Here is a 26,523-nt window from a genome sequence, read left to right as displayed (position 1 = left end):
CCCCATCATGAGCACAGACGCTGCATGAGAAGACCCGCGCATCCCGAGGAGCACAGCCTGAGGTAAAGTGAGTAGGGTTAGCAGTAGGAGTGTTGACAACAAGCCGATCGCTCCCCTCTCTGGAGAGCTCTTTCCCTCTCTGAGGGCCGTCAAGGTCCCCCCCCGGGCTTCTCAGATGACCCTGCTCTATCACACACACTGTGCGCACGCACGGAAGGGCACTGCACACTCTGAGGAGGGTTATAGCCCCTGTTCATTCAGACACAGATCCCCTAGGCTTCCAGACACACCACCAGCACGCCATCTCGTTACTGAATCTCATATAACCAAATCAGGGACAGATCAGGGTTACTTTGGAAGCAATGCTTATAGTCATAGCAAAGTCAAACCTTTTAGCCGTAGCTTTTTAAAAATAATTTCCCCCCCTGATTTTATTTGTACAGGGACAGTACATATTAGTCAACAGCACACATTAAAAACATGACTATAAATATGTCAGTATTAGCTTAAAGCTAATTTTCAACTGTTGTCCCTGGGCGTGGTGTTAAGGCCGCTAGCTTTGTGCTAACAACTTGTGGGCTAAACCAAAAACGTAGGGTAATTGTAACAGGGCAATTTTCTGTGACCGTTTCTAAATACAGTAGCTACATCCGTGATGCAAAGCAAGACTTTGTAACAGTGCATTGATGTTGCTTTGACTGGCTTAGTGGGTGTTTTGAAAGTAAGCAGCGCTCCCCAGGGAGCCTTCTATTCTGCCCTACATTTTATTGGCAAGCTGCTTCAGATTACAAAGAGATATTACAAATATGGATATGCTTATCGACAGCAGGAAACAGGCTAGATCTATGTACCAGAAAGAACAAGAGCTACACAGTGTAATCTATCCAATCACTTTAATGCTTGTGCGTTCTCCTTACCGTACAATCAATGTTTCATTTCTCATCTGGGTTTTACAGTCAAGGACATGCTCCTATTACTAGGCTGTTGGATAAGGGAGCTATCACGAGGACATATCGGATCTCAAATGAGTCTTGACGTCAATGAAGGCCTAGTATACAGTCAGTGTTTTGTTTGGACTAAACCACAGGTTCTAGACAAAAGGCTAGAAGACGTTAGCCCGAATATTTGGAACGACAACAGGGGAAAAACACAGACATAGTTGGAGAGCAGCCATCCTGTGACGCTTTCTTCGCTTGACATGGTCCGATGCCCATCTGGAAGGAAAATAAATTGCACCTCCTGTGAAATATGACAATCCAAGGAGGAAAGTGTTTGGCAGCTTAAGCAAAGTCAGCAAAATTGAAGGATGTGGAAAAGCAACAACAGTCCAACCATATAGTCTAGAACAATGATATTGCACATGTGGGGGATGGAGATAATGAAGGAATGGGGGGAAGCATAAGAGAGAGATATAGCAGACTTGAATCACCAAGGTAGCTATGCTCGTACATATGCATAGCCCTGTAAACCAGATTATCCTTTGTCTGATATCCACAGGCTGCATGTATAATGTGATTTGATTTGAATTCTCCCTAGTTTGGTCTTGCAGAAACACAGACATCAGCGGTTTGTGGCAGAAACTGACATGGGGGGGTCGTCTAATTCCCTGGCTGGAATAAAAGCGTCTGGTAACACCGTCACAAAACACACACGTGTCCGCCGGAGCGCTGCGAGTCCCCCTGGGACACCACCAGGACTGGGACTGTCAGGTCTGTCAGCCAACTAGACCTGGCGCCATTGTTCTACGCTTGTAAAGACAAAAGCTGCAGCGTCGCTTACATGGAAGAGATAATTGTGCAGTGCCATCGAGTCAGAGGTGTGACAGTCAGACGGCTTACAGTATCTGAGAGGAGAGGAGATTTATCTGTGGGATCTAGCGGCAGCTTCTAGCTAATCAGAGAAACGAGGAATGTTTCAAACCTTCGGAAATTGGATAGCATCTCTATTCCCTGTGGACACCAGGGAATAAACCTGGACATTAGCATACTCCTGCCGCTTTTTTTCGCTGCTCCCATGAAGGACTATGTGCAAGTCATGCCAAGCACCTAAAAATATTCGAATTGTGATACATTTCACAGGAGAGCATACTGAGATGGGGAAGATTACACCCTGTGCTTCCTGTCTCAGAAAAACACATTTATCATAGTTTTTCCAATGTATTTACGTACGCCCCATTCAGATAGCTCAATACTGGAACGATCAGTGAAATGATGGTCTATGTGTCAGGTTCATGGTAGACAGACCGTAAACAGGGTCCAAAATAGCACACGACCCCTTTAACACTCAACAACATCCTCTCACTGAGACACCAACTCACATGGTGGGAACATGATTATTCCAGTGGTGAGTGCTCACTATAGCTTAGATTGATTACTGTAGGTAAAAGCAAAATGACTGTAGCAGCCTGGAGATTGTGACATGCTTCCAGAGTCACTTTAAGAGTGCGTCAAAGGGGACTGGCCATGAGCGAGGCCACGTCTGCTGCATCTCAACACATGTCCTAATTAATCCAGGCCTCAATTGCTCCTGGCAACGTCCTCCTCCGTCCTTCCTCCACGCAGTCAAAGAACCCCCCCATTTCAATTAAGAGAGGGGGAGGAGCAAAAAAAACATTTTCAACACAGACGGGAAATAATTGCATTCCATTAAACAGGGTACCACAGGCCTCCATGACACCAATGAAGTGTGAAGATGGGAGGCAAAAATCAATGCCGTTCTCTGTGTGTGTGTGAGAGTGAGAGAGAGAGAGAGAGAGAGAGAGACAGAGAGAGAGAGAGAGACAGAGAGAGAGAGAGAGAGAGAGATCGAGAGAGAGAGAGAGAGAGAGATCTATTTCCTCCCACACAGTATTCAATCAGTGCTTTTCTAATGAGGTTACTTCAACTGCTCCACTGGCACCACCATGGCCCTTTGAGAGCGCTAAAGAGCCGAGGGAATAAGCCTTCTGAGAGGTGCCATGGCTTCTCTCCTCAGTCCAGCCTTCTGAGAGGTGCCATGGCTTCTCTCCTCCGTCCAGCCCTCTCTTTTCCAGCCTTGTTAGCTGGGTAGATATAGGCTACATAGCAACGTCTAGACACTGTCAAAACAACATTCTGTCGTGGTGCAGGGAGGTAAAGCTCAGTGTGTCCAAACACCCCCCACCCTGCTAAGAGCTGGAAATGAAGCCGTTAACAGCCGGTTATCACTTCTCGCTCTCAGGAGGCAGCCCCTGGGTTGATTATAGCACATCAAAGAGAGAGGCACTGGTGATTAAAAAGGCTTCCCTAGTACTACTCCCCCATTTTTCATTTACAGTAACGTTGCAGATTTTAATTTCAGCATGTATTAGATTGAGCCTGAATTGTTTTGATAAGAACACTCGTAGGGTCTACCCCCCTTCTGAATCCTGAGGTTGTGATACAGTAAATGTGATATTGTGATATTCCACCACAGCTCAGTTTAAATTGGAAGACAATCACTTTCAAAGCCCCCCGCCGTCTCATCCGAGTGGGTCCATTAGTACAGATGGGTGATGGGAGAAGGGAGGGTGTTTCTGTCATTGTAGTGTTTTTAATGGACAGGTTTTGACAAATGACTCATTTGTGATTGGGGCCTGACTACAGCGGTGAGGGCATGGGTGTGTTAACTGTAGATAAGTAAATGGGCATCAGGGGGGAAGCGGGAGTCAATGTGCAACTATTCACAGGCAATAAAATTCACCAAAGTGGCGGACACAACACTATGGAGGCCACTTTGCGGCTCGAACCCCAGTTTGATCCAATTCTTCCTGCTAAAATACAATTGAACAGATGTCGTCCCTCATTTTAGAGGGTAAGTGAAAGGACAAAATTCCAATAGGCAAAGGCTATTAAATTCACCAGTCGATTGGGAGCTACTGGAACACTACTGAGAAAATCTTTTTTCCATGGTGAGCACATCTGCGTTACAAAACAACATTGTGTCCATTGCAGAATTCCCTCCGTGTGCCTTTCCCCAAGGAGGGTTTCCATCATTACCTCCGCTCTATCGCCATCTCAATGCTGCTCACGTGGGACAAGAGCACAATTCATTTATCACATAAATTGGATCTCTGTGTGCGGGCCGCCGTGTGGACGCAGCGCCGGTTATTAGACTGTAGATCCAGACAGGGGGTTTAGCGTTGAGCCACCGAGGGAGGACCGCCTTTCAGAAGGGGAGGGTAACAATTGCCTCAGGTTAGGTCCTCAAAAAGAAATGGGAGGGGGAGCGATGTCTGACAAAAAGGTAATCATGGGTAAAATTGAATTTTGAACTTCAATATTCACTGTTCCCAAAGCAAGAGTCCCTTTATGCCTCAAATGGGGCAGTCCAATTTACGTGTTCAGCAGAGCCAAACCAAAGAGGCTCATGGGTGTGAAAGATACAGTACAAGGCTCTCAGAGTTCAAATGAAAACAAGCACTTCAGGGAAAGGAAGCAGCAAAAAATAAAAGGCCCATTTACGGGAGATTGTTTGGCACACCGAGTAGCTCAAGGTTAATGACCAAACTAAAGCTGAGGGGAAAAAATAACTTGGAAAAAATAACCACCTCGCTGTGGTTCAGGACAGGAGAGCACACAACCCATTCTGACTGGAAAGCAGACACTGATATTCTGCACCATCAACTGCCAATACCAGATTACAGGATTTCTGCCTCATCTTTGTTCATGGTGGCCTGGAAAGGGGGAACGCTGGGATGGAACCCAAACCTTTGATGATCCTACGCTTATTAAATCTGCAGCAGGAAGGGATGATGTGAGGGTGTTGGGTTCTGAGAGGATATGCTGTCCTGACCTACATCAACGCTGCTAAACTCGGGACCTGACACACCAGAGAATGAAAAACGACAACCATGAAATTCTTGTACAGTAAAGATTTAATTCTGACATATGTCTTTTTCTCCTATTCCGCCTCTGTAGGAAATCTAATCATTTATGCAAAGAGGCCTAACTAACTGCATCGGATGAAAACAACCACGGAGGGAGATCACAGGCAGAGCCCAGACGGATCATTTCCAATTAGCCAGTGTCTCTTATTTCTCTTCAGAAGTGCTGATGATAGCTGGCGTTTCTGCACTATTCCAGTTTTATTGCACGTCTCTGCTATCTCCTCCTCCGTATCTATTTTGGTTTTCTCATTAGGTGGCAGAAATGGGAGGTCTTCCCGCTGGTCTCTAATCTTGCCGTGCTGCGTTGTGCTGGAGCGACTTCCTACCTGTCCCGCCGGGGGCAGCCTATCAGCTCAGATGAGCTGCCCCAGCGCCAGCTCACCTCAACGGCACGACCCTCCTCCGGTTCTGCCGCTCACAGATCTACGACCCCTTAAGAATTCAACCCCGAGTGTTCAGTGTCTGATAAATGAACAGAGGGAGCATAATTCAAACTCAGCAGTTTCTAACACGCTATTCGTCTATTTGAATCTGGGACACTACAAGTGTGAGGCCGCCTAAGAATTGGGTCCCCATGTCTGTGTGTTGGACACTGCAGCTGGAGAACATCTGTTATCTTTCAAATTGGAGCCCTTATGCTGATTAGATTGAAAAGGCTCAGCAGCGCCAGAGTGGCTCCTCCACGCTTCGCCAGTTTCACCTTGGGCTGCTCCAAACCAAAAGGAGATCCCCATGAAAACCCAAGAGCCCTGTGCTATAATGGTCTTTCCTCTAAAGGATGGCCCAGCAGAGCAAGGTTCATTCCTTAAGACAGTAGAATCCTCTTGCTGCAGTTCTTGGAAGCCTTACGTCTGCCTTGGCAAATTGAAATCCATATACCATGACTCCTAAGGAGAAGGAAATGGGTAGCTACACTGAAATGCCGCAAAAAAATATAAAATGTGCTAGAAGACTGAAAATCTCTGTCTCTGGGGCCGTTAATAACATCCAGCTCCCACCTCACACTCATCTATTAGTCATGAAACAGCCTTCAGAGTCCTCTTCAATCTCATCCTGCATTTGTCACCAACTCACCGCTGCTGGACACCTAACGAAGACAGATGACGGGGCTCTCAGCCTCAGCGGTGGAGAACAAAGAATCCCCCCAAAATACTGCTTCCCCCCCACCCACGCCCGGCGCCCCTGCTCGCCCCTCGACAGAATAGACCCTCTGGGTAAATCTGGCCTGAAGCACTGGCCAGTATTAAAATGGACAATCTGGATAGGGCCGTCAACGCCGTCTCCAACACCATATGCTCCTGATGCATCGTATCTGAAACACCGGAGCGCAGATGTAGTATGGAGGCACCCGACCCACCTGTGCACCTGAGCCCTGGTTAGAGACATACAGTAGGCCTTTGGGATGCCGGCACTGATTGTTGTCACGGGTCTGACTTTGGATTGAAGAGCTTTCCAAGATAAATAAGCTGCCTTTACAAATACAAGAATTCATATTGCTTGATTCAGAATCAGATGACCTACAACTGGACAACAATTGATTCAAAAATCAATCAATTTACTTGGAGAAAAAAAATAAACGACCATTTTCCTGACCGCAGCTCCTGCCATCTCTAATGTGTCAGCTGGTGTAAATTGAGAATGGCAGCACTCTCAAGCAATCATCTTACAAATGTGCCCTCTATTAAAGACCCGGGGGTCAGACACACATTCATGTCCTGCTTGTCATTGGCCTTCCAGCTCAGTAATTAAGACTTAGCCTGGCTGGGCACACAGCCGACCCCCCCAAAGCTCACGCATAAATAACACATGGCATTTACCCCTGCCTGGGGGGGGGGGGGGCTAATAACATATCGGACATGCAGAGGACGTCTGGCCTTCTAAGAGTCAAAAGACGGGGAAGGCGAAGGGTCGGCAAATTATCCCATTTAGTGCAGAGTTGGCAAAAAATGAGGAGGAGGGGGCAGACTGTGGGACAGGGGTGGCCAACCCGCGGCTCGCGAGCCGCATGCGGCTCTTTGCCCGTCAATGTGCGGCTCCTCCATCCATTGATTAAAAAAAAGTTGGCTTTCGGCTCTTCCATCCTTTCATTAAAAAAATTTATTCATTCATTCCATAAGAACGTTTCTCTCTCTCTCTCTCTCTCTAGTTTCGCTGTGCATTTCTTCCTGCCCATTTTAGTTTATTGCAGATTTGTCATAAAATCATGATTCGTTTCGCTAGGTCGCGAGGAAGTCGCATGAGAACCACTTCAAACAAATCATATAGGTAGCAAATCACCTTGGTAACAAAATAATTTGCTTTGCGTGGGTCATTCTCTTTTACGACAAAAGCTAACGTAGCCTAGGCTACTACTGTACACAACCAAAGAATGGCTGGAAAGAAATGTGCAGCGAAAAGAAAATATGAAGACGAACACAGGACATTTTTTACCTGAGTGGGAGAGTCATTTTTTCTTCATAGAACGTAATGGTAAGCCATTCTGTCTGATATGCCAGACATCATTGGGACATTTCAAAGCCTCAAATCTCCAGCCCAGCCCAGCCCAGCCCAGCCTAACCCAGCCCAGCCCAGTCCAGTCCAGTCCAGTCCAGTCCAGTCCAGTCCAGCCTAACCCAGCCCAGCCCAGTCCAGCCTAACCCAGCCCAGTCCAGCCTAACCCAGCCCATCCCAGTCCAGTCCAGCCTAACCCAGTCCAGTCCAGCCTAACCCAGCCCAGCCCAGCCCAGTCCAGCCTAACCCAGCCCAGCCCAGTCCAGTCCAACCTAACCCAGCCCAGCCCAGTCCAGCCTAACCCAGCCCAGCCCATCCCAGTCCAGTCCAGCCTAACCCAGCCCATTCCAGCCTAACCCAGCCCAGTCCAGTCCAGCCTAACCCAGCCCAGCCCAGCCCATCCCAGTCCAGCCTAACCCAGTCCAGTCCAGCCTAACCCAGTCCAGTCCAGCCTAACCCAGCCCAGCCCATCCCAGTCCAGTCCAGTCCAGTCTAACCCAGTCCAGTCCAGCCTAACCCAGCCCATCCTAGTCCAGTCCAGCCTAACCCAGCCCATCCCAGTCCAGTCCAGCCTAACCCAGCCCAGTCCAGCCTAACCCAGCCCAGCCCAGTCCAGTCCAGTCCAGTCCAGTCTAGTCTAGTCTAGTCTAGTCTAGTCTAGTCTAGTCTAGTCCAGTCCAGTCCAGCCCAGCCTAACCCAGCCCAGCCCAGTCCAGTCCAGTCCAGTCGTCCAGCCCAGCGTAACCCAACATAGTCCAAAATATATTATGTCAGAAAATATCTTGTTGTATGTATTAATTTTAAATAATTTAACTTTAAATGTATATTTAATGGACAATAATGTTTTTCTTATTATTTTAGACTGGGGTGCCTTGGGATTTTAAGTACTTATGAAGGGTGCGGTGACTGAAAAAAAGGTTGAGAAACGCTGGTATATATGTTGAGGCTCTGGGTGGTACCACAGTCATTTTTGTGGCTCTTAGTCTCTGACTGGTTGGCCACCCCTGCTGTGGGAGATGATTTGTCCGCGAGTAAAAAAACAAAACACTGACTGCCTGCCCTGCAAACACGGGTATATCATTCGTTCCATTTCCTCTTTCAGACGAGGGTTGACCTCCAGACAAGGTAAACCAAGTCCCCGGCTCCCAGAATGGGACTGAGAAAAAAAGAACTGAATAAACAGATTCATCCCCCCAGCGCCTGTCCAGTCCCGACTGTCTCAGAGTCACACCCTCCACTCCATCACTGTCACCGCTACAATGTTAGCCCAAACGCCGCCACCTCCTCTACCAACACCTAATATGGTGCTCAGTGGTCCCACCTGGGTTATAGGGCTGACAAATATCGCTGTACAACTTCATTGTGATGTGAACGTGACAAGAATTGAAGGTGGGGCGGAGCGTTTGGACTCCCCCACATACAGCTCTTTGTCTTTGTGTTGATATTCTACACCGCTGTGACTTCTGGAAGTGTCTTGAGCGCGAGCGAGGACTGGTTAGTCTCTGGTTCTTTGTTCCGTAATGAGGATATGCCCAGGATCACCCAGCCCAGCGTCGAGGTAAACCCTGATGCATCACCCGCCCGGAGGAAAACACAGCTCCGTCTGGAGGTGAGGGATGGGGGTGAGGCAGGTCCCTTAAGCACATTCAGACTGACGGGAGGAGCAGGCATGGCCATAAATCTGGAGTGAACACACGTACAGTACACACACGCACGCGCACACGCACACACACCACTCACTCTGGGAAAGGACAGAAGAAGGTCAACTCCTGAACAGTGGTATACGCCTTTTTAATGAAACACACTGTTTAAGAAGGCTAAGTGATTTCTCCAGTCGGAGAGAAATATAGGGGACACTTAACACTGATTGCAGTGCAGTAACACCAAACCTTTATCAACAACAGGCCTGAGCCAAAACTCCTCAGTGACCCCGGCGTCTTCGGTAATTGCACATCTGCGACGGGCACTTCTGTCGCTCTCAGCCCGCGCCCCCGGGCTCTCTTTGTGTGGGGGGGGGATTAGCCGTAATCATGGGTTTAGTCTGGGTGGCGTCGAGAGGGCAGGCCCAAATGCCACGTTAATGTCACCGAGGGCGAGCGGCCTCAGGGGACAGAGGAGCGGCTAGTGTCTGTGGCCTGTGAATGCTAACATGAGGAGGGACTCCCGGAGACCCACCTGTCTGACGCCATGAGGGGTTAAACGGGCCTTAATGAGGGAGACGCCCCAGGGAGAGAGAGGGAGGGAGGGGGAGGGAGGGAGAGAGAACGAGAGAGGAGGAGACTACACCGAGGCCCTCCGCTGCTTGTGGACTGAGGCTTCGGTATTCATTTTGTGTCATCGTTTAAGGCATTAAACATTATTCTCTATAAAGGTAACGAGACACGGCGATGGCCGGGAAACTGAATTATGTAAGAAATAAACAGGCCCTTTGACGACAGCCTCTCAGAGAAGCCAGCTGAAGGTTGAAGAGCTCAGTGAGCACAGTAGATAGAAGCCCGAGGGGTAAAACAAAGGACTCAAGATGAGGGGAGTCCTGAGCGTTGAGTTGGGTTGGGGGGGGGGGGGGTGGGGGTGTGAAGCAATTGTCACTCCTCTGACATTTATGAAAGCTGTGAGAGCGGTCCTCTCCCTGTAAGAGGCTAAATTCCGGGGGCCATTTTAACACACATTTCCATAATTGTTCCATCTATCCCTAATTATCACCAAGTCTTACTGTGCCTTCCTTTCTCCATCCGTCTGGGAAGAGCCCCCCCCCCGCGGGACCAGCCCTGGGCTAGTGACAAGGACTAACAGGGTTAGACTCCCCCCAGTTTACATAATCATATCTTAGGGGTACAACTGAATAAATAGGCCCCCGTTAAGGTTAAAAGCATTGAATTAAACGTTTAGATGCAGATAGAATGGTGATCGACCCTCGTTAAGACAGAAAAACAACAACGTTGTAACTGTGCTATAAAGCCTGCGGTGTTGATGGAGTCAGTGAGACGTCATTCCAGGATATCCTGCCAGCACTGACCTTTCCACACCCACGGTGGGCGGACTGTTACGGCTGCAGACGCTGATGTGAAACCAGTCCCTATTAACTGGCTGGGTCTCGCCAGACACACACTCTCTGGGATGTTAGGGCTGCTAGACCAAACGCATTGAAGATGAGAAACATTTCTCTAAATAATTCGCTACTGGGAAGGCTTTAATTCGCGCACGCACGCACACACACACACACTAGGGCTGCACAATTAGTCGTGAATTAATCGAAATCGCGATTATGACCTCCGCGATTAACTAATCGCAAAAGGCCGCAATTAATGTGATTAATCATTTTGCTTTGAATTGAGTGTGCTAGGACTACACGGACGAATCACAGGCGCTTATGTTGTCTGACCAATCACATGCGTTCCCGCTGAGTGCGCTGTGCGCAGCAATTTCACTGAGAAGACAGATAGCAGTAGGTCAAGACAAGTGTCACAAGAGTACCCGCAGCCTGAGTAGTGAAAAAATTTGAGAAAATGAGGTCAGTGAGTTAGTAGCAAGAAAGGGATCAACGTCCGTGATTTGGGAGCATTTTGGTTACGAAAAAGATGATGTCCCTCAAGCCCATCATATGCAAACTGTGCAGAGCTAAAGCTATTACTTTGAAATATTAATCGCAATTATTAATCGAAATTACCATTTTGAAGCAAATAATCGCAATTATTATATTTTGTCATAATCGTGCAGCCCTAACACACACACACACACACACACACACACACAGATACACGCACACACACACAGACATAAATCCACATAAAAACACCCACTAACACACATACTGTACACACACACACACACACACACACACACACACACACTCGTGCACACATGACCTGGTGCTGTTGAACACATGACGATGCTTTGGCTACTTCTCTCTGGGAGTGAAAGGCCAAGCAGACAAAGGGCTCTGTAACTCATTAATAATGAAAGAAACTACTGTGTCTCCAGGATTTATGACACTAGGAAACAGAAAGGCAGGCAATTCTTTCATAGCCTACAGATCGTCACCACGTGAGATTTCCCAATTTCAGCAGTTTGTCCTTTTCTGTTGGGGGGTGGGGTGGGGGGGCACAGGACTTCATCTGCTCTGCTGGGATGGGACACGGATTGGGTCATGTCAGGTCGTCACCCCTCAGGGAGATTCCTAATGAAAGTGACAAAAGCGAAAGGTCACCCACTCTATCATCAGAAAGACTGTCTGTAGCCAGGCCTGGCCTCAGCACTTCAAATCCTATAATAATAATAATACATCAAACTTGTATACTGTAGCGCTTTTCATTGTACTCAAAGTCGCTTTACATTACACAATACAATACATAGCTTTATTAAATCAGAAATAGGGTTAGAGACAAAGACAAATCCTACTGTACCATCTCCCTCAGAAAGCCCAATCTACGACATGACGCACCCAAGACTCAGGGATACGTTGGGTGGGGCTTCAGTGCCCAGCTGCCTGGATTCAGGGATACAGCAAATTCTGATTCTATTGTATGGATGTGTGTTGACTAAGGGATCAGCCCTCAATACAATATGGAACATTTGGTGATATGGCAGCCTTGTGGTGTACAGTAACACCAGCCTTTGGTGCGATAGTGCACACTGATGACGATCGCGTTCTGGAAATGTCACATATCTTGAGGTTGCATCTTCAGCTACCGTGCCAGCCAAAGGCCACGCGGCCGGGGGGAAAGGAGGAGCGTGCGTTTCCTCTTCCCCTCGGGGGTTCTGGGGGGGGGGGTTCTGAGGGAACCATCAGATAAGAGCTTTATCGTCGCGGGCAGAGAACAGCAGAGGTCTACAGGGAGATCCGTAGCTCCCGGTTCCCAGGCCGGAGCCACGGAACAAACAACCCTCCCAAAATAGGACAGCTACCGTGAGATACTGAACGCGCTCGTTTACAGCTCGCTTCAAAATCAATTCATGCCGTTTAAAAACAGACTTCAATCATTTCTACTGGTGATCATCTGCCCTGTATTTACATTTAAATGAGATTCTACAGATGCAACTCTCTTTATAACCCGTCTTCAACCGGTCGTGTAAATAAGCTTAATGTGACACAGCATCAATGTATCACATGTAGACGCTCACTGGCCTGAGATGGAACAGCAATCACGTCTTTAGAGCCGAATCAAGCTGTGCGTGTGTGAGAGGATTAGGCCAGACTCCGCAGAGGGACAGAGCGTTGGGTGACATGTTTCTGGAGGGGGGGATCAAAGGCAACAAATCACAGCCCTTCAATCACATAGAACAGCCTGCAAGGAGTAAATACGTGAATACTAAATTCCCCATCGTGCTTTTGCTCAAGTAAACGACTGTCCCTTGATGGCAGTCGGCTACGATCAAAGAGGATAGAGTTTCTGTGATGTTCCGCGCTATAGACTCCCCCGGACGCACTCCTCTGCACGAGTCAGAGGAGGAAGGGTGGAAAGCGAGCTTTTGACGGACAGATCTCACGTGTCGCCGACCGCCGTATCTCGGAGTGGGGCGGGGGTCACGGCGGGCGAGGTCGGCTCCGCTCGCGGCGATAACGGAGAGAGAAAAGAGAGAGGGACGGAAAGTTCCGGAACACCGCTCCACTTTGCCTCTTCCCATGGCTCCAAAGTGGGTCAGTGCCGAGCTGTGGGGCGGCGACGGTCACGTGCTCGCTATGGTACACACACACACACGCGCACACACACGCACACACACACCCCACCCAACGGCCCCGCGCACCACTTGACGGTGGGTCAGCGCTGGAACCGGTTCTGTGGGGCCCGTGCAGCTCAGGGACCGAGACGAGCAAACTCACAGCACGCCGTCCTCTCTTCCCCTCGCCCCTCTCTCTCCGGGGGCCAGGGAACATGTGAGGAGGACTTCACATGTCGTGTTCACGTGCTGCGCTTACATATTGTCTACATGTTTACTTCGGTCTTGGATGACCTGAGGTCTCGGAATGGGAGCTCGGGCACAACAGCCGTAGAATGGGTGACGCTGCGAACACCCTTGTGACATACTGTACTGTACGGACAGAATAATAAACACAGGCAGTGTCATTGTATTACATTCATCGATAGCATGCTATTTACCTGCAACAAGATAGGACTCTGGCTATGTGAGCAGAGTCAATTATATAAACTATGATTAAATGCAACACAGCCTACTACAATTTGGTTTGACGCAGCAGCACCCAACATGTCACAGCGGAACAGTCATCTCAAAGGTAAGGAAGGAAATTTGAGTTCTTGGAGAACAGCCAGAGTGAGATCGTCAATAGAACCAGACCTCTGAATCGGAGCCAACCTAATTCAGCCCTCATTACTCCCTGGGCTGCAATCGAAGCATCACTGGGCAGATAAGAGCCGACCAGATAACATCATTAATTGTGTTCGGATGGAAAAGCGAGCAGTCTTGAGAGTCTGGCTCTTAGGCTCTCCAGGCCCGGCAGCTGCTCCACAGTGGGACTTCTATTTAGTTAACGTTACCCAAATCAATATCACTTTCGTTCTTCTTCTACAACGTGACGGCCATTTAATCCCTTTAACCCTATAAGTACAGTGACAGCATTCCGAATATTAATTGGATTTTCCCTATATTACTAGAAACCACAGTTTCTCAGCTTTCAGGAAATGTTGGAATTTGTTTATTTTTCAGATATTAAAAAAAAAGAAGATTTTTTTTAGATTTTTGTACAATTTTGCCGGTGACGTGGTCGTATTCAAAGGGGTAAAGTCAAAGAGGACCCTTCAGTACCAGAGCGGCGTGCGTCCCACAGCAGACCACAGAGGACTGCCCTGCCGTGACAGACGTCCACAGACATGACAGAGACAGGCGTTCACTCCAATACAGATGTGATGGTCTTAACACAATACAGACCAAAGTGACGGGGGGGGAAGGGCTAAATTGGGGGGTTTGATGGATCGTGTTTCATCAACACAGCGGGTGAGACGGGGTGGGGGGTGAGGACTCTGCAGCAGGGCCCTGCCTCAGGCGTCTCATCAAACAACCTCCTACAGTAGCTCTTCCCTGTTACACTCAAAAGTCATAAACCAGGCCTCCTCTTCAAAGCAGTCATAAAACACTAGCCGGCCCCCGTCTCCCCACTGCCACGGAACAGACGGTTTGCTGGATTAATTGTGAAACGGTGCAGCCTGAGGCCGCGAGCCGTGTGCAATTAAAGTCCTCTGGGCCTTTTTAGCGTATAAATCTTTACCATGACCAACATGAGCCATAGCTGCATCCCCCCTCCATTAGAGTACAGGCCGGGGCATAGAACACAGGGCAGATATATCTTCAGCTGATAGCCTAGCGTTAGCATCGCTGTGTGCAAAACTCTCAATTTTAACAAATCCGTCTTATAATGGTATCAGCCCTACCCCCAAGAAGTGGCTTGGCTTCTTGGCTGCAGCAAGGCTATGAATCATGAATGGTGCCCTCCAGCAGTGGCATTGAGCTGACACCTCACGGCTTTAGAGGAAGGCTACGTTGCGCTGACTGTAGAGAAAGAGCTGGCATATCCTGTTGGGCAAGAATGCCTAGTTGTGGCAGCCCATAATGACCATGCAGGCTGAAGATAGACTGGAGATTCATATTCATTTACGACCGCGTCACCGGCAAAATTGTCTCTAAAAAAAAAGTATCTAAAAAATCTTTTAAAAATCTTTTTTTTTAATTTATCAACACTTCCTGAAAGCTGAGAAACTGCGGTTTCTAGTAATATAGGGAAAATCAAATTAATATTTGGGCACTGTACTTACAGTGTTAAAAGAGTTCCCATCTCAGCCGTCCTGCTCCTGGGGTGGCCAGGAGCAACGGGCAGCCTCGCCAGGGGCGCCCGGGGACCAAGTCCAAGTGCTCCGTCCAAAACCTGGTCAGGGACCGGCCTGAAGAGTGATTTTGGGGTTCAGTGTTTTGCTCAAGGACACTTTGGCACACTCCGGGAGTTGGTATCGAACCGGGACTTTGTGATCCCCAGCCGGGCCGCTCTACCTGAGCTATATAGTACCTCTGTTTAAGTGATAGACTGAAGGAAATTCATATACTGACACCTCGTGCATAAAAATAACATTGAAAAACATGAACACGCACAGTGGAACAGAGTGTCTGACGATCATAAATACACAATGCAAACAGCTGTAATGCAGGGACCTGAGGGCCCTGTACTGATGGATGAGATGAGATGAGAGAGAGAGAGACAGAGAGAGAGAGAGAGAAAGAGAGAGAGAGAGAAAGAGAGAGAGAGAGAGAGAGAGAGAAAGAGAGAGAGAGAAAGAGAGAGAAAGAGAGAGAGAGAGAGAGAGAGAGAGAGCGCACATGGGAGAGTTATCAGGTCACACTCAGGACCAGGACACACAGGCTAATGGAGATGCAGGGGAGAGCATCACCATCGCCTCACACAAAAGACTCTTCTCTCTCCACACACGCCTCCGAATAATAGCCATTAAAGGTGGGGGTTGGGCTCTGTACGTGTGTTCCCCCCCCCACCCTCCCACAGACCCCAGACTACCTGCACCCTCTCTACACTCTCCTCCTCCTCACTCTCCCTTCTGCCTCCTCCCTCCGGCTCCTCTCCCTCAGCCCTCCTCCTCTGATCTCCAGGCTCATCTGGAGGTGAGGGGGGCTCCATTGTGAGAGCGCTGTGCTCCATCACAGTCCACCCTGACTAACGCCTCCGCCGGGCCGCGGGGACTGGCGCGGCGCTCTTCCTTCACGCACGCCGCACCCCCCACACGCTCGTTATGGCTGGAAATGGTGATGTGGAAATGAAAAGAACACGCAGAAGACAGATAGCGCGACTGACAGCCCCCCTGCCGAACAATTGGCTAGACCCTCCCTACCCCGCTGGGCTGAAAGGCTTGGGAGATAATTGCTAATGCATCATTCAAACGCTCCTCATGTGGCCATCTTGCCGTGGATCTACCACCACGCTCTATGAGAGCAGCAAGTCCTAATTGCTCTGTTTACTAAGAGAGGTAATGACTGTCAAAACAAATAAATAAATCCTTTTTTTTTTCTTTCTTTTTTTTTTTTAAAGCACTTCGTATCTTGAGGGGAGGAACCATTTCTTGTTTTAAACATGAAATATTAATCTTGAGAAAAATGAAAGGAAAAGCACAAAATAATAAAGCCATGCACAGTCGCCTTGGCTTCAAATATGCACGATAAGAGAGATCCCTCCCCAATGCGAGGAGGCAGGTTGCATTCTGGGCCGGCGGTTGTCGGGCCCTGGCTGATCCTGCCCCCCTACAGCGAGATAGAGTGCTGCTTCATCTCAGCAGATATCTGGGAAGGTCACCGCGGGGTCAAGCTGAGGACTGGGTGGGGGGCTCGTCTGACTCACCTCTGCCACACGTCAACGCTACTCATCAGAGCAGCCTCCTGGGACCAGGGGTGGCAGACAAATGACACTCACTCCCATTAAAACTCCCCATCCTCCTCTGCTCCCCTCCCTCCCTCCATCCATCCATCCCTCCTCTCCCAGGCCAGGCCAGCTCCATCCCTCCCTCCCTCCATCCCTCCTCTCCCAGGCCAGGCCAGTTTCATCCCTCCCTCCCTCCATCCCTCCTCTCCCAGGCCAGGCCAGCTCCATCCCTCCCTCCCTCCATCCCTCCTCTCCCAGGCCAGGCCAGTTTCATCCCTCCCTCCTCTCCCAGGCCAGGCCAGCTCCATCCCTCCCTCCCTCCCTCCCTCCATCCCTCCTCTCCCAGGCCAGGCCAGTTTCATCCCTCCCTCCCTCCTCTCCCAGGCCAGCTTCATCCCTCCCTCCCTCCTCTCCCAGGCCAGGCCAGCTTCATCCCTCCCTCCCTCCCTCCTCTCCCAGGCCAGGCCAGCTCCATCCCTCCCTCCCTCCCTCCCTCCCTCCCTCCCTCCTCTCCCAGGCCAGGCCAGCTCCCTCCCTCCCTCCCTCCCTCCCTCCCTCCCTCCATCCCTCCTCTCCCAGGCCAGGCCAGCTCCCTCCCTCCCTCCATCCCTCCCTCCCTCCCTCCATCCCTCCTCTCCCAGGCCAGGCCAGCTCCCTCCCTCCCTCCCTCCCTCCCTCCATCCCTCCTCTCCCAGGCCAGGCCAGCTCCATCCCTCCCTCCATCCCTCCTCTCCCAGGCCAGCTTCATCCCTCCCTCCCTCCTCTCCCAGGCCAGGCCAGCTTCATCCCTCCCTCCCTCCCTCCTCTCCCAGGCCAGGCCAGCTCCATCCCTCCCTCCCTCCCTCCTCTCCCAGGCCAGGCCAGCTTCATCCCTCCCTCCATCCCTCCTCTCCCAGGCCAGGCCAGCTCCATCCCTCCCTCCCTCCCTCCTCTCCCAGGCCAGGCCAGCTTCATCCCTCCCTCCCTCCCTCCTCTCCCAGGCCAGGCCAGCTTCATCCCTCCCTCCCTCCCTCCTCTCCCAGGCCAGGCCAGCTCCATCCCTCCCTCCCTCCCTCCTCTCCCAGGCCAGGCCAGCTTCATCCCTCCCTCCATCCCTCCTCTCCCAGGCCAGGCCAGGCCAGCTTCATCCCTCCCTCCATCCCTCCTCTCCCAGGCCAGGCCAGCTTCATCCCTCCCTCCATCCCTCCTCTCCCAGGCCAGGCCAGCTCCATCCCTCCCTCCCTCCCTCCTCTCCCAGGCCAGGCCAGCTTCATCCCTCCCTCCATCCCTCCTCTCCCAGGCCAGGCCAGCTTCATCCCTCCCTCCATCCCTCCTCTCCCAGGCCAGCTTCATCCCTCCCTCCATCCCTCCTCTCCCAGGCCAGGCCAGCTCCATCCCTCCCTCCCTCCCTCCTCTCCCAGGCCAGGCCAGCTTCATCCCTCCCTCCCTCCCTCCCTCCCTCCCTCCCTCCCTCCCTCCCTCCTCTCCCAGGCCAGGCCAGCTTCATCCCTCCCTCCCTCCTCTCCCAGGCCAGGCCAGCTTCATCCCTCCCTCCCTCCCTCCTCTCCCAGGCCAGGCCAGCTCCATCCCTCCCTCCCTCCCTCCTCTCCCAGGCCAGGCCAGCTCCATCCCTCCCTCCCTCCCTCCTCTCCCAGGCCAGGCCAGCTCCATCCCTCCCTCCATCCCTCCTCTCCCAGGCCAGGCCAGCTTCATCCCTCCCTCCTCTCCCAGGCCAGGCCAGCTTCATCCCTCCCTCCCTTCCTCCTCTCCCAGGCCAGGCCAGCTTCATCCCTCCCTCCTCTCCCAGGCCAGGCCAGCTTCATCCCTCCCTCCTCTCCCAGGCCAGGCCAGCTTCATCCCTCCCTCCCTCCCTCCTCTCCCAGGCCAGGCCAGCTCCATCCCTCCCTCCCTCCCTCCTCTCCCAGGCCAGGCCAGCTTCATCCCTCCCTCCCTCCCTCCCTCCTCTCCCAGGCCAGGCCAGCTTCATCCCTCCCTCCCTCCCTCCCTCCTCTCCCAGGCCAGGCCAGCTCCCTCCCTCCCTCCCTCCTCTCCCAGGCCAGGCCAGCTTCATCCCTCCCGGTCTCTCTGGGTCACAGACTTCCCTCGCAGCATCTCTACTGTAGCCATTTCACTATAAGGTAATACAGCATCATCCAGTATTATGGAAGCTCCCGATTAAAATCCCAGATAAGAATCGATGACCTTCCTTCCCCGGTTCAATAAAAAAGCAGTGTTCATGCCAGTGCTCATGCCTGTTGCTTGCCCTGTCACGTTTGTTTTGTCAACTGCCGCCAACCCAAAAACTATTCGGCCTATACTGTAACTGTATTCAGTGCTTCTTCGTCGGTAGCTTTTCAGACAATGAAAAGACACAACGGTGGTATCATACTGTAAGTCTTACATAACCTCAACTCTCTTCATCAGCATTAAGTCGCTCTATCCTGCACGTGAACCAGTCGACGTGTGAGCGCCGCCCAATTACCTGAAAATCCTGTGGAATTCTATTGATTTTGAGATGGACACCATTAAGTGGATCCTCAGCTGTCCCACTTAAGAGTTCCAGCGGTGTGAAATATGGGTTGAGGTCACTTCCCTGCTTAATATAGCCCAGAAACACACACACATCAGAGCTGCCACAGCACTGGCCCACATAAGACACCTACTGCAAACCTACTGAGTCACACGCAAAGATGCAACACCAATGCACTCTGCAGGGGTACGGTATCTCTAGCACGTCCTCCAGATCATGTGGAGAAGAGGATATGGGGGTTTACAGGTAGACGGCATGCCCCACACCTACCTTGCGTAACCCCTCCGTTTCAAAGCCATTTAGGTTCTCATAGAGCGAGTGGTGCCTCTTGCCCAGCATAGACGCGGCAGTGGCGGGGACCGTCGTGGCGGCGGTGGGGTCAGGGCCGGGCTTGTCCACGGGGTCAACGTGGGTTAGGGCCTCCGGCGCCCCCGTCCTCCCCGGCTCCCGCTGCTGCGGCCCCGGGGCCCGAGCCTCCCCGCGGCCCCCCATCTCCGGGTCTGCGGACGGCTGCTCCTGCTGCTCCGGCCTGGTGCACAGGTCATACATCACTCTCTGTCACGGTCGGGCAGCGTCACTGGGATCAATACGGCCACATGGGGAGGGGGGGGGGGGGTCGGGGGGCACACAGCCAAGGCCAGGCCAGCGCAGGCTTTTCATTCGCTGACGGAGGGGAATTACACGGATCAGTCACAGCGAGCTGTCTTCAAAAAGAAGGAAAAATAAATAAAGTCCCCCTCCTTTTCCCTCCGTGTTTACAAAGTGGGAGGGTCAATGTGTCCGGGCTGAGTTTAAGTGTCGAGACCGCAGCGATAAGATCAGCGAGCTGTGTTATGTGATTACCCAGCTCATCAGAAACCAAACACAGTCCCAGCGTCGGGTTCGTTAGCCGCCTCCGGCGCGGAACTCGCAGTCACCCCCCCCCCCCAAAAAAAAGCACTAGCTGGGCGCCTGTTCCTCTCCAAAAATATTCTTCACAACAAGGGAGCACGCGTCGCGTCAAAGACAAAAAACAGCCAGAGGTAATCCACAGATGCGCAATCTATTCCTTTGAAACTTTCAGAGGCGGTGTGTGTGTGTGTGTGTGTGTGGGAGGTGGCGTCTACTCCCAAAAAAGACTTAAAGTACAGGTTACAGTACACTACGATGTTTTCATCACATGTATGGCACTCGCGTGCACAGACAAATAAAAGCCCTCTCTCGGTATAAGAAACAGCCTGGCGATCATCTCCTCCGTGATGCATCCAGCACAGTAGTGATACGTGTCGATTCTGATCTTCAGTGTAGACTCAGATCTTCAGTGTAGACTCAGATCTTCAGTGTAGACTCAGATCTTCAGTGTAGACTCAGACATCTAACTTGTCAGGCTGGTCGAGGCTGTGTCGTCCTCGCCGAACCCCCCCCCCGGCCCCCCCCCACCCCGTGGTGGGATGGATCTGTCACTGTCACTTATCCGGTAACGGGAACAGGGCAGCCTTAGAGTCAGCGGTCCGTCTCTCACAGGAACCCCGACTCTGGGTTTTTTTGCGATGCCACGCACGGTAGAACGCTGCTGCCGATTGGCGTGCGTGCGTGTGTAGGCACACGAGACCAGACGAAGGAGAGAGAGAAAGAGAGAGAGACTGGTCTAGCTAACAGGTCTCTCCTCCGGTCTCCGCTCTCTCTGAGATGCGGGTGGCGTGACTGTGCGTAGTCCTCGCCGGCGCCGCCGCTCCTGACGATGTCGCTCCTAACGACGCCGCTCCTGACGATGTCGCTCCCAGACACGACGGGGCTGAGCAGCCTAATCCCCGTCTCCCATATCACAACATTAAAGTGAGGGGACCGAGCGAAGGGGAAATTGTGCGCGTGTGTGACTGTGTGTGTGTGTTTGTGTTCGTGAGAGGAGGGGGGTGGGGAGAATGGATTCAGTCCTCCTATCACAAAAGGGCAGTTTCTGGGAGGGGGCCAATCACGACTGCAGCCAGGGCTCGTTTCCATGGAGATGACGCTGGAATGATGTTGGTTGCCTATTGATTCTGAAGAGGCGGCGCAGACCGCAACACAGGGAGGCAGCAGGCAGGCGAGCAGGGAGATGACACACGGTGTTCAGTCTCTTCTCTCTCTACCATCACATAAAGTCATAAACACTATATGATCAACGCTTTTAAATGTCGCTGGCCACTGATTTTCCACACAAGGTTGAAAATGATGGATTCAGAATTAAATATGCAAGTATCACAGCCAAAATATGGGCCGACACAAAAAAATATCAGGCAGTCACACCGAGAGCTCTATCCAGTTCTAATAGATGGCAACAATTGTTTTACACACGCAACACACACAGTCGCACGTGTGCAAATTGATAATTAGTTTGCCAATGTGAATTCATTTGCCATGTGATCCTAAACCTCCTTCCGCTCCACTGACTGAGATTCATATCTGAGAAGAGACTATTCAGCTACTCTGGATAACTGCCTCAGTTGAGTAAACAGGGAGGGAGACAGTCACCCCAGAGAGATATAGGCTACACACAGCTGCACCCCAACCAACCACACAAGCTTTATGTTCATATCCTGAAACTGGGAATCGGGTATAAATAATAGGCAAGCTTGAATCTTTTCACATAGAAACCCCAATTTGGGAGGCATCCAATTATTTGGTGTCTTACTCATGAAATAGAGATTCGTGCTTTGAGTTTGGTCTTGGCAGCACGTTGCCTTTTATGAATGATACTTGTGAGAACATGTGATCAGCTGATCACATGACTTGGTACGGAACATGGCACACTGTCAGTGTTTCTCTCTTCCCCACTCTGAATGAGGCGGACGTGACTGGGAATCAGAAGACGAGGTGCGTGTTTACAGGGCTTGTTAAAGATGTCATCCACCAATCAGATCTTGAAATATGGCCAAAAAGGAACCGGCTCATTGGACCATATACGACCACAACACAGTTCTGGTGCAGGAAATGTAAACGTTGCTCTGTTCCAAGTTATTTTTGATGAAACAATAATAAAAATAATAATAATGAATACTATTACTTTGTAAGTAATGTGAATATTAGTAAGCTCAGTTAAATCAAGCCTATCATTTGTCTTAGGGCAGGAATCTTCTCAGAAACGAATGCATATCCTAAGCATCAACTTGGGGGGAGTCTCTCTTGTGCTTGTATCTGTCGTGGCACGACACGGGGAGGCTGTTAAAAGGAGACTGAGCACTGCGGTGGAATTAAGCAGGGCCCTCGTCAGGACCAGCTGTTTGAAATATGGCCCTCTATTAGTGTACTAGGAGCTGGTTTGGCTGGAGAACTTGTGCATTTAGAGGTACAGTTATAATATAAAACACAGTGTCATGAATCTGAATCCGGCTATGTGCATCAGTGGTGTGTGTGTGTGTGTGTGTGTGTGTCGTCCCTCCGAGGGTTAGGAGGCCTAGGTGCCAAAGTGTACTCCTGTGTTTCCCATCAACAGTATTAAAAGGTGAGTGAGCGTGTCATCCCCTTAAAGCTGGTCCGTTTCTGTCCCACCCGAGTGATCAAAATAAGAGGCAGCATCTCGTCTGGGGCCAGGTTTAAGACGCTGCCTCAATTATAGAGATTGCTTTGTCACACCTTCTCTGGCTCCACTAGGGAAGGGGGGCGGGGGGGCAAGTGGTAAAAATATGCACATATTTATGGGAAGTGTTTTTAAAATCACACATTCTCAGTCAAGATCCACTACGGAGCCTGGGGGCAGGATCTGGGGAGAACTGATTGACATCTAGCCAGCACATTATTCAGCATGTACAGTAACAAACAGACATGTACGCATAATGTTCAATGCATGTCATGTCGGAGCTTAACTTGTTTGCTAGGGTTTTGAAAAGCTGGAGAGGAGTGTGTGTGCGTTTGTGTGTGTGTGTGTGGGGGGGGGATCCTAGACAGAGGCTGGGGAGGGGTGACGTGGGGGTCGTGGGGGGGGGGGGGGAAACATGAGAGCATCCCAGACAAACAAGGCCACTGACACGGCTCCTGTTCTCTCGCTGCAGTACCACTTCCATTTCTCCATTTTCCTTTTCTCCAACTTTAATTACAGGGTGATCGTCAGAGCGTGACCTGGGCGTCGAGGAGCCGACCGAACCGCGCTCCTGCACACCCCAATTTCCCTCCCATTTCGGATTACCTACAAGTTCAATTTAAAGCCTTCACACGCTGATGGGAAACGACTAGCAGAGAGCAGGCAACCGGGAACAGCATCGGCTTACGCTATACTCACCAGACTGCTGCAGGACCAGCAGTAACGCGTTTTACATGCTGATCTCCACAAAAAATAGCCAGGCAAAAATAGCCCGTCTGCCCCCCCACACAACCGAAAATATTGACTTAATGTGTTTCCAGTGTCTAGGGATGTTTGGCGTTAATGGGATGAGAGTTTCTCATAGGCTACATCTGGATTCTAAAACTTGTGATATACAGACTAATTAATGACTCTCTATCACATCTAGACATCCAGACTCTCTTTGAAGGGCAGAACCCCCCTGACTGCTGTCTGTCTGTCTGTCTGTCCGTCAGGAGCCAGGGGATATGTTGGCAGTGACATACTACATTTATGAAATTCTTTCTACAGTAAAGATGGAGAGGAGTAAGATACAGTACCTGGTAGAGAAATGGTATACTCTTGCTCTTATAAGCAGTCTACAGCCTGGCAGGTACAGTATGTGTGTGTGTGTGTGTGTGTGTGTGTGTGTGTGTGTGTGTGTGTGTGTGTGTGTGTGTGTGTGTGTGTGTGTGTGTGTGTGTGTGTGTGTGTGCGCGCGCGCGCGTGTGTGTGTGTGTGTGTGCGCGTGTGTGCGCGTGCGCGCGCGTATGCAAGAAACATGAGAAACCCCCGAGGCACTTGCTGTTTGGATACAGCTCCGACTTTAGATTCATTATTCAATCTCCTCCCCATCTAAAATTGTCTACTGCTTTGGGAGGGGAGGTCTACACACACTGACCCACTTCTGCCTCTCCACCATCTCCCCCAAACAGGAGGGCTACAGCACATCTCCCCACCCACCATGCCTGTCAAAGATGACATGTTTGTTTATGTTTGTGAGGATAGTGAAGTGAAATCGACCCGCAACACTAGACCCTCATTCACGCTGTTTAATGAGGAGCTGCAGGCCAACTACACTATATAAGTGGTGGAGGCGAAGCATTGAAGTAGAAAAGAAATGCACATAATCCAAAATATTTACACTATCAAAATTAAAAATTAATTTCGCAATTACCTTGATTTATTCATTGCCGTGAAAACCCTGACTTGGAGAGAAAATTCATGTTTATTCAACTCATGTCAGAATGTAGTTCAGCTAATGTAGAATCGTATTGACACGGAAATGTCGTTTTTTCCCTAAACGCCTCAAACTTCCATTAGTCTTCCAAAAACATTCGCACACAAACATGGCAACATCAAAATAAGGCTGCATCACATGTCCCAACTGAATCTGACTTTTGCATCGCTGCATGTAGCTGGGATGATAAACACAAAGGAGACGGTGCAGAGGCTGTCTGATCCAAGACGGATGAGACTAACGACTGCCTCAGGAAGGTTAAATGATGAGACTAACGACTGCCACAGGAATGTTAAATGACCCACTTGTACAGCCACAATTAGTCTGCGGTGTCGATACGCTGTGGAGTGATTGACTCGGCCATTACACCTCAAACTTTCCCTGAGCCTTACTTCCGCTGCCTGCTCTGCCGAGAGAGGAGGAGCGCAGCGCTGGATCTGAGGAGCTGCCGAGGCCAGGCTTCACCTCGCAGTGTCACACCGACGCCTGAGACAAACTAACGCAGGACTGCGGCAGCGCCAGGCCGCCTGACTAATAAAAGCTGCAGTTAACAACTGTGATAGACGGTGACACTTGCCACCCACAACTCATTTCCAAGCGCTGACAGGGGTCTCTGGGGCCACCCACACACACACACACACACACACACACACACACACACACACACACAGACACAGACACAGACATCCCCTGCCACAAATAGCAACGCCACAACAGTCGTCTGACTAGAATAGCACTGGACCTGAAGCTGAGCAAATGGGGAACCAACAGAATGCAGAGGGCCATCCCTTGGAGACTAAATTGCTGAGTATGACCAAGACAATAGGCTGCATCAGAAGTAGGGGTGGGATAAAATATCAATACAGCGAATCGAATTGATTTACTTTTTTAATTTTTTGGGGGGGTAGTAAGGCATAGTCGCTTTGTGGGCAGTTAGGCCTTTTGGCACTTTGAATGAATAAACAATGTAATTTCTGCTTCTTGCCTTTGTGGTGGTATTTTTTCTTCAGTTAACACGGACATCGTGATGTATCACTGATGAACTGTCTCACAATGTATCGATTTTGGTATAATCATTGTATCATGACACCATCAGTATCGGGCGCAAATATTTTGAGGTTATCGTATTGTGAGTTCCCCTGTGCTTCCCACCCCTAATCAGGAGGCAAGCAATCAGGGCAAAAGCAGGAATTATTCTTACATGTGTATCATTGTGATTTGGTTATCTATGAATTAAGTCTGAATCAATGTATTCATGTTCATGCAGGTTGTTGCAGTGAAACCTCAGGGGAATAACTGCCATGAGCACAATAACAAGATAGACAGAGAATTATTATCCCACTCCTATTTTATTATGCAGTGAAAGAGTGTATGTAGTCAATTCTCTAGAGGATAAGATAATATAATTTAACAGTAATAACAGTATGATACGAGTTAGTAGGGCCATCCTACATGTTCATTTCAAAATGTTTGGATTCAAGAGCAAAGGCACAAAGGATAAAGGGTGCCTCCACAGTGAGCCAAGCTTAGGGTTGCAATACATCTTTTCTTTACAGTATGTGCAGATGTTGTGGAAATCATCAATAGTGAACTGTAACAGTGTCTAGACTAACTGAATCAGGCACTATTGGCAAAGCAATCCTACAGTAATGAGAAGCGGTTGGTTGCTGCTGTCAGGTTTTTTTTGTAACAGGAGCTGCTAAATTATGTATGAAAAAGAAGAATAGCGCAGGCACTCTCAGAACAAAGGAACTAACATAGGAGAACAGATGTCTGTCCCACCCAGGCCTAGCTCAGCGGAACTACACTACCCACACATGACCGGGTGAGGAGGAGTGTGCCAAGGTCCTTCTCTCTCCTTGGCCTCCAAGTCAATACCCCTTTCCTTGTGCGGAAAGCTATGATTAAATATGCAGCATAAAATAAGCAGTATGGCCTGACACAGTGTGACCTTGGATTGGGCAGATACTGTACC

At 50.2% G+C, this 26,523-nt stretch overlaps 1 protein-coding gene across 1 annotated transcript in view; it reads right to left on the bottom strand.

The window, feature by feature from the left end:
- Positions 1–26,523, bottom strand: part of tspoap1 (TSPO associated protein 1) — a gene marked incomplete at both ends in the record, with an annotated part of 65,074 nt that overhangs the window by 36,648 nt on the left and 1,903 nt on the right. Inside the window, one exon of the mRNA XM_084450184.1 lies at positions 19,525–19,809. Within this exon, the coding sequence (XP_084306310.1) occupies positions 19,525–19,809 (285 nt within the window). The remainder of the gene's footprint in view (positions 1–19,524; positions 19,810–26,523) is intronic.

This window comes from Borostomias antarcticus (assembly GCF_949987555.1).
Source record: "Borostomias antarcticus genome assembly, chromosome: 15".
NCBI classification, from domain to species: domain Eukaryota; kingdom Metazoa; phylum Chordata; class Actinopteri; order Stomiiformes; family Stomiidae; genus Borostomias; species Borostomias antarcticus.
This window is presented reverse-complemented; position numbering and strand designations above follow the sequence as displayed.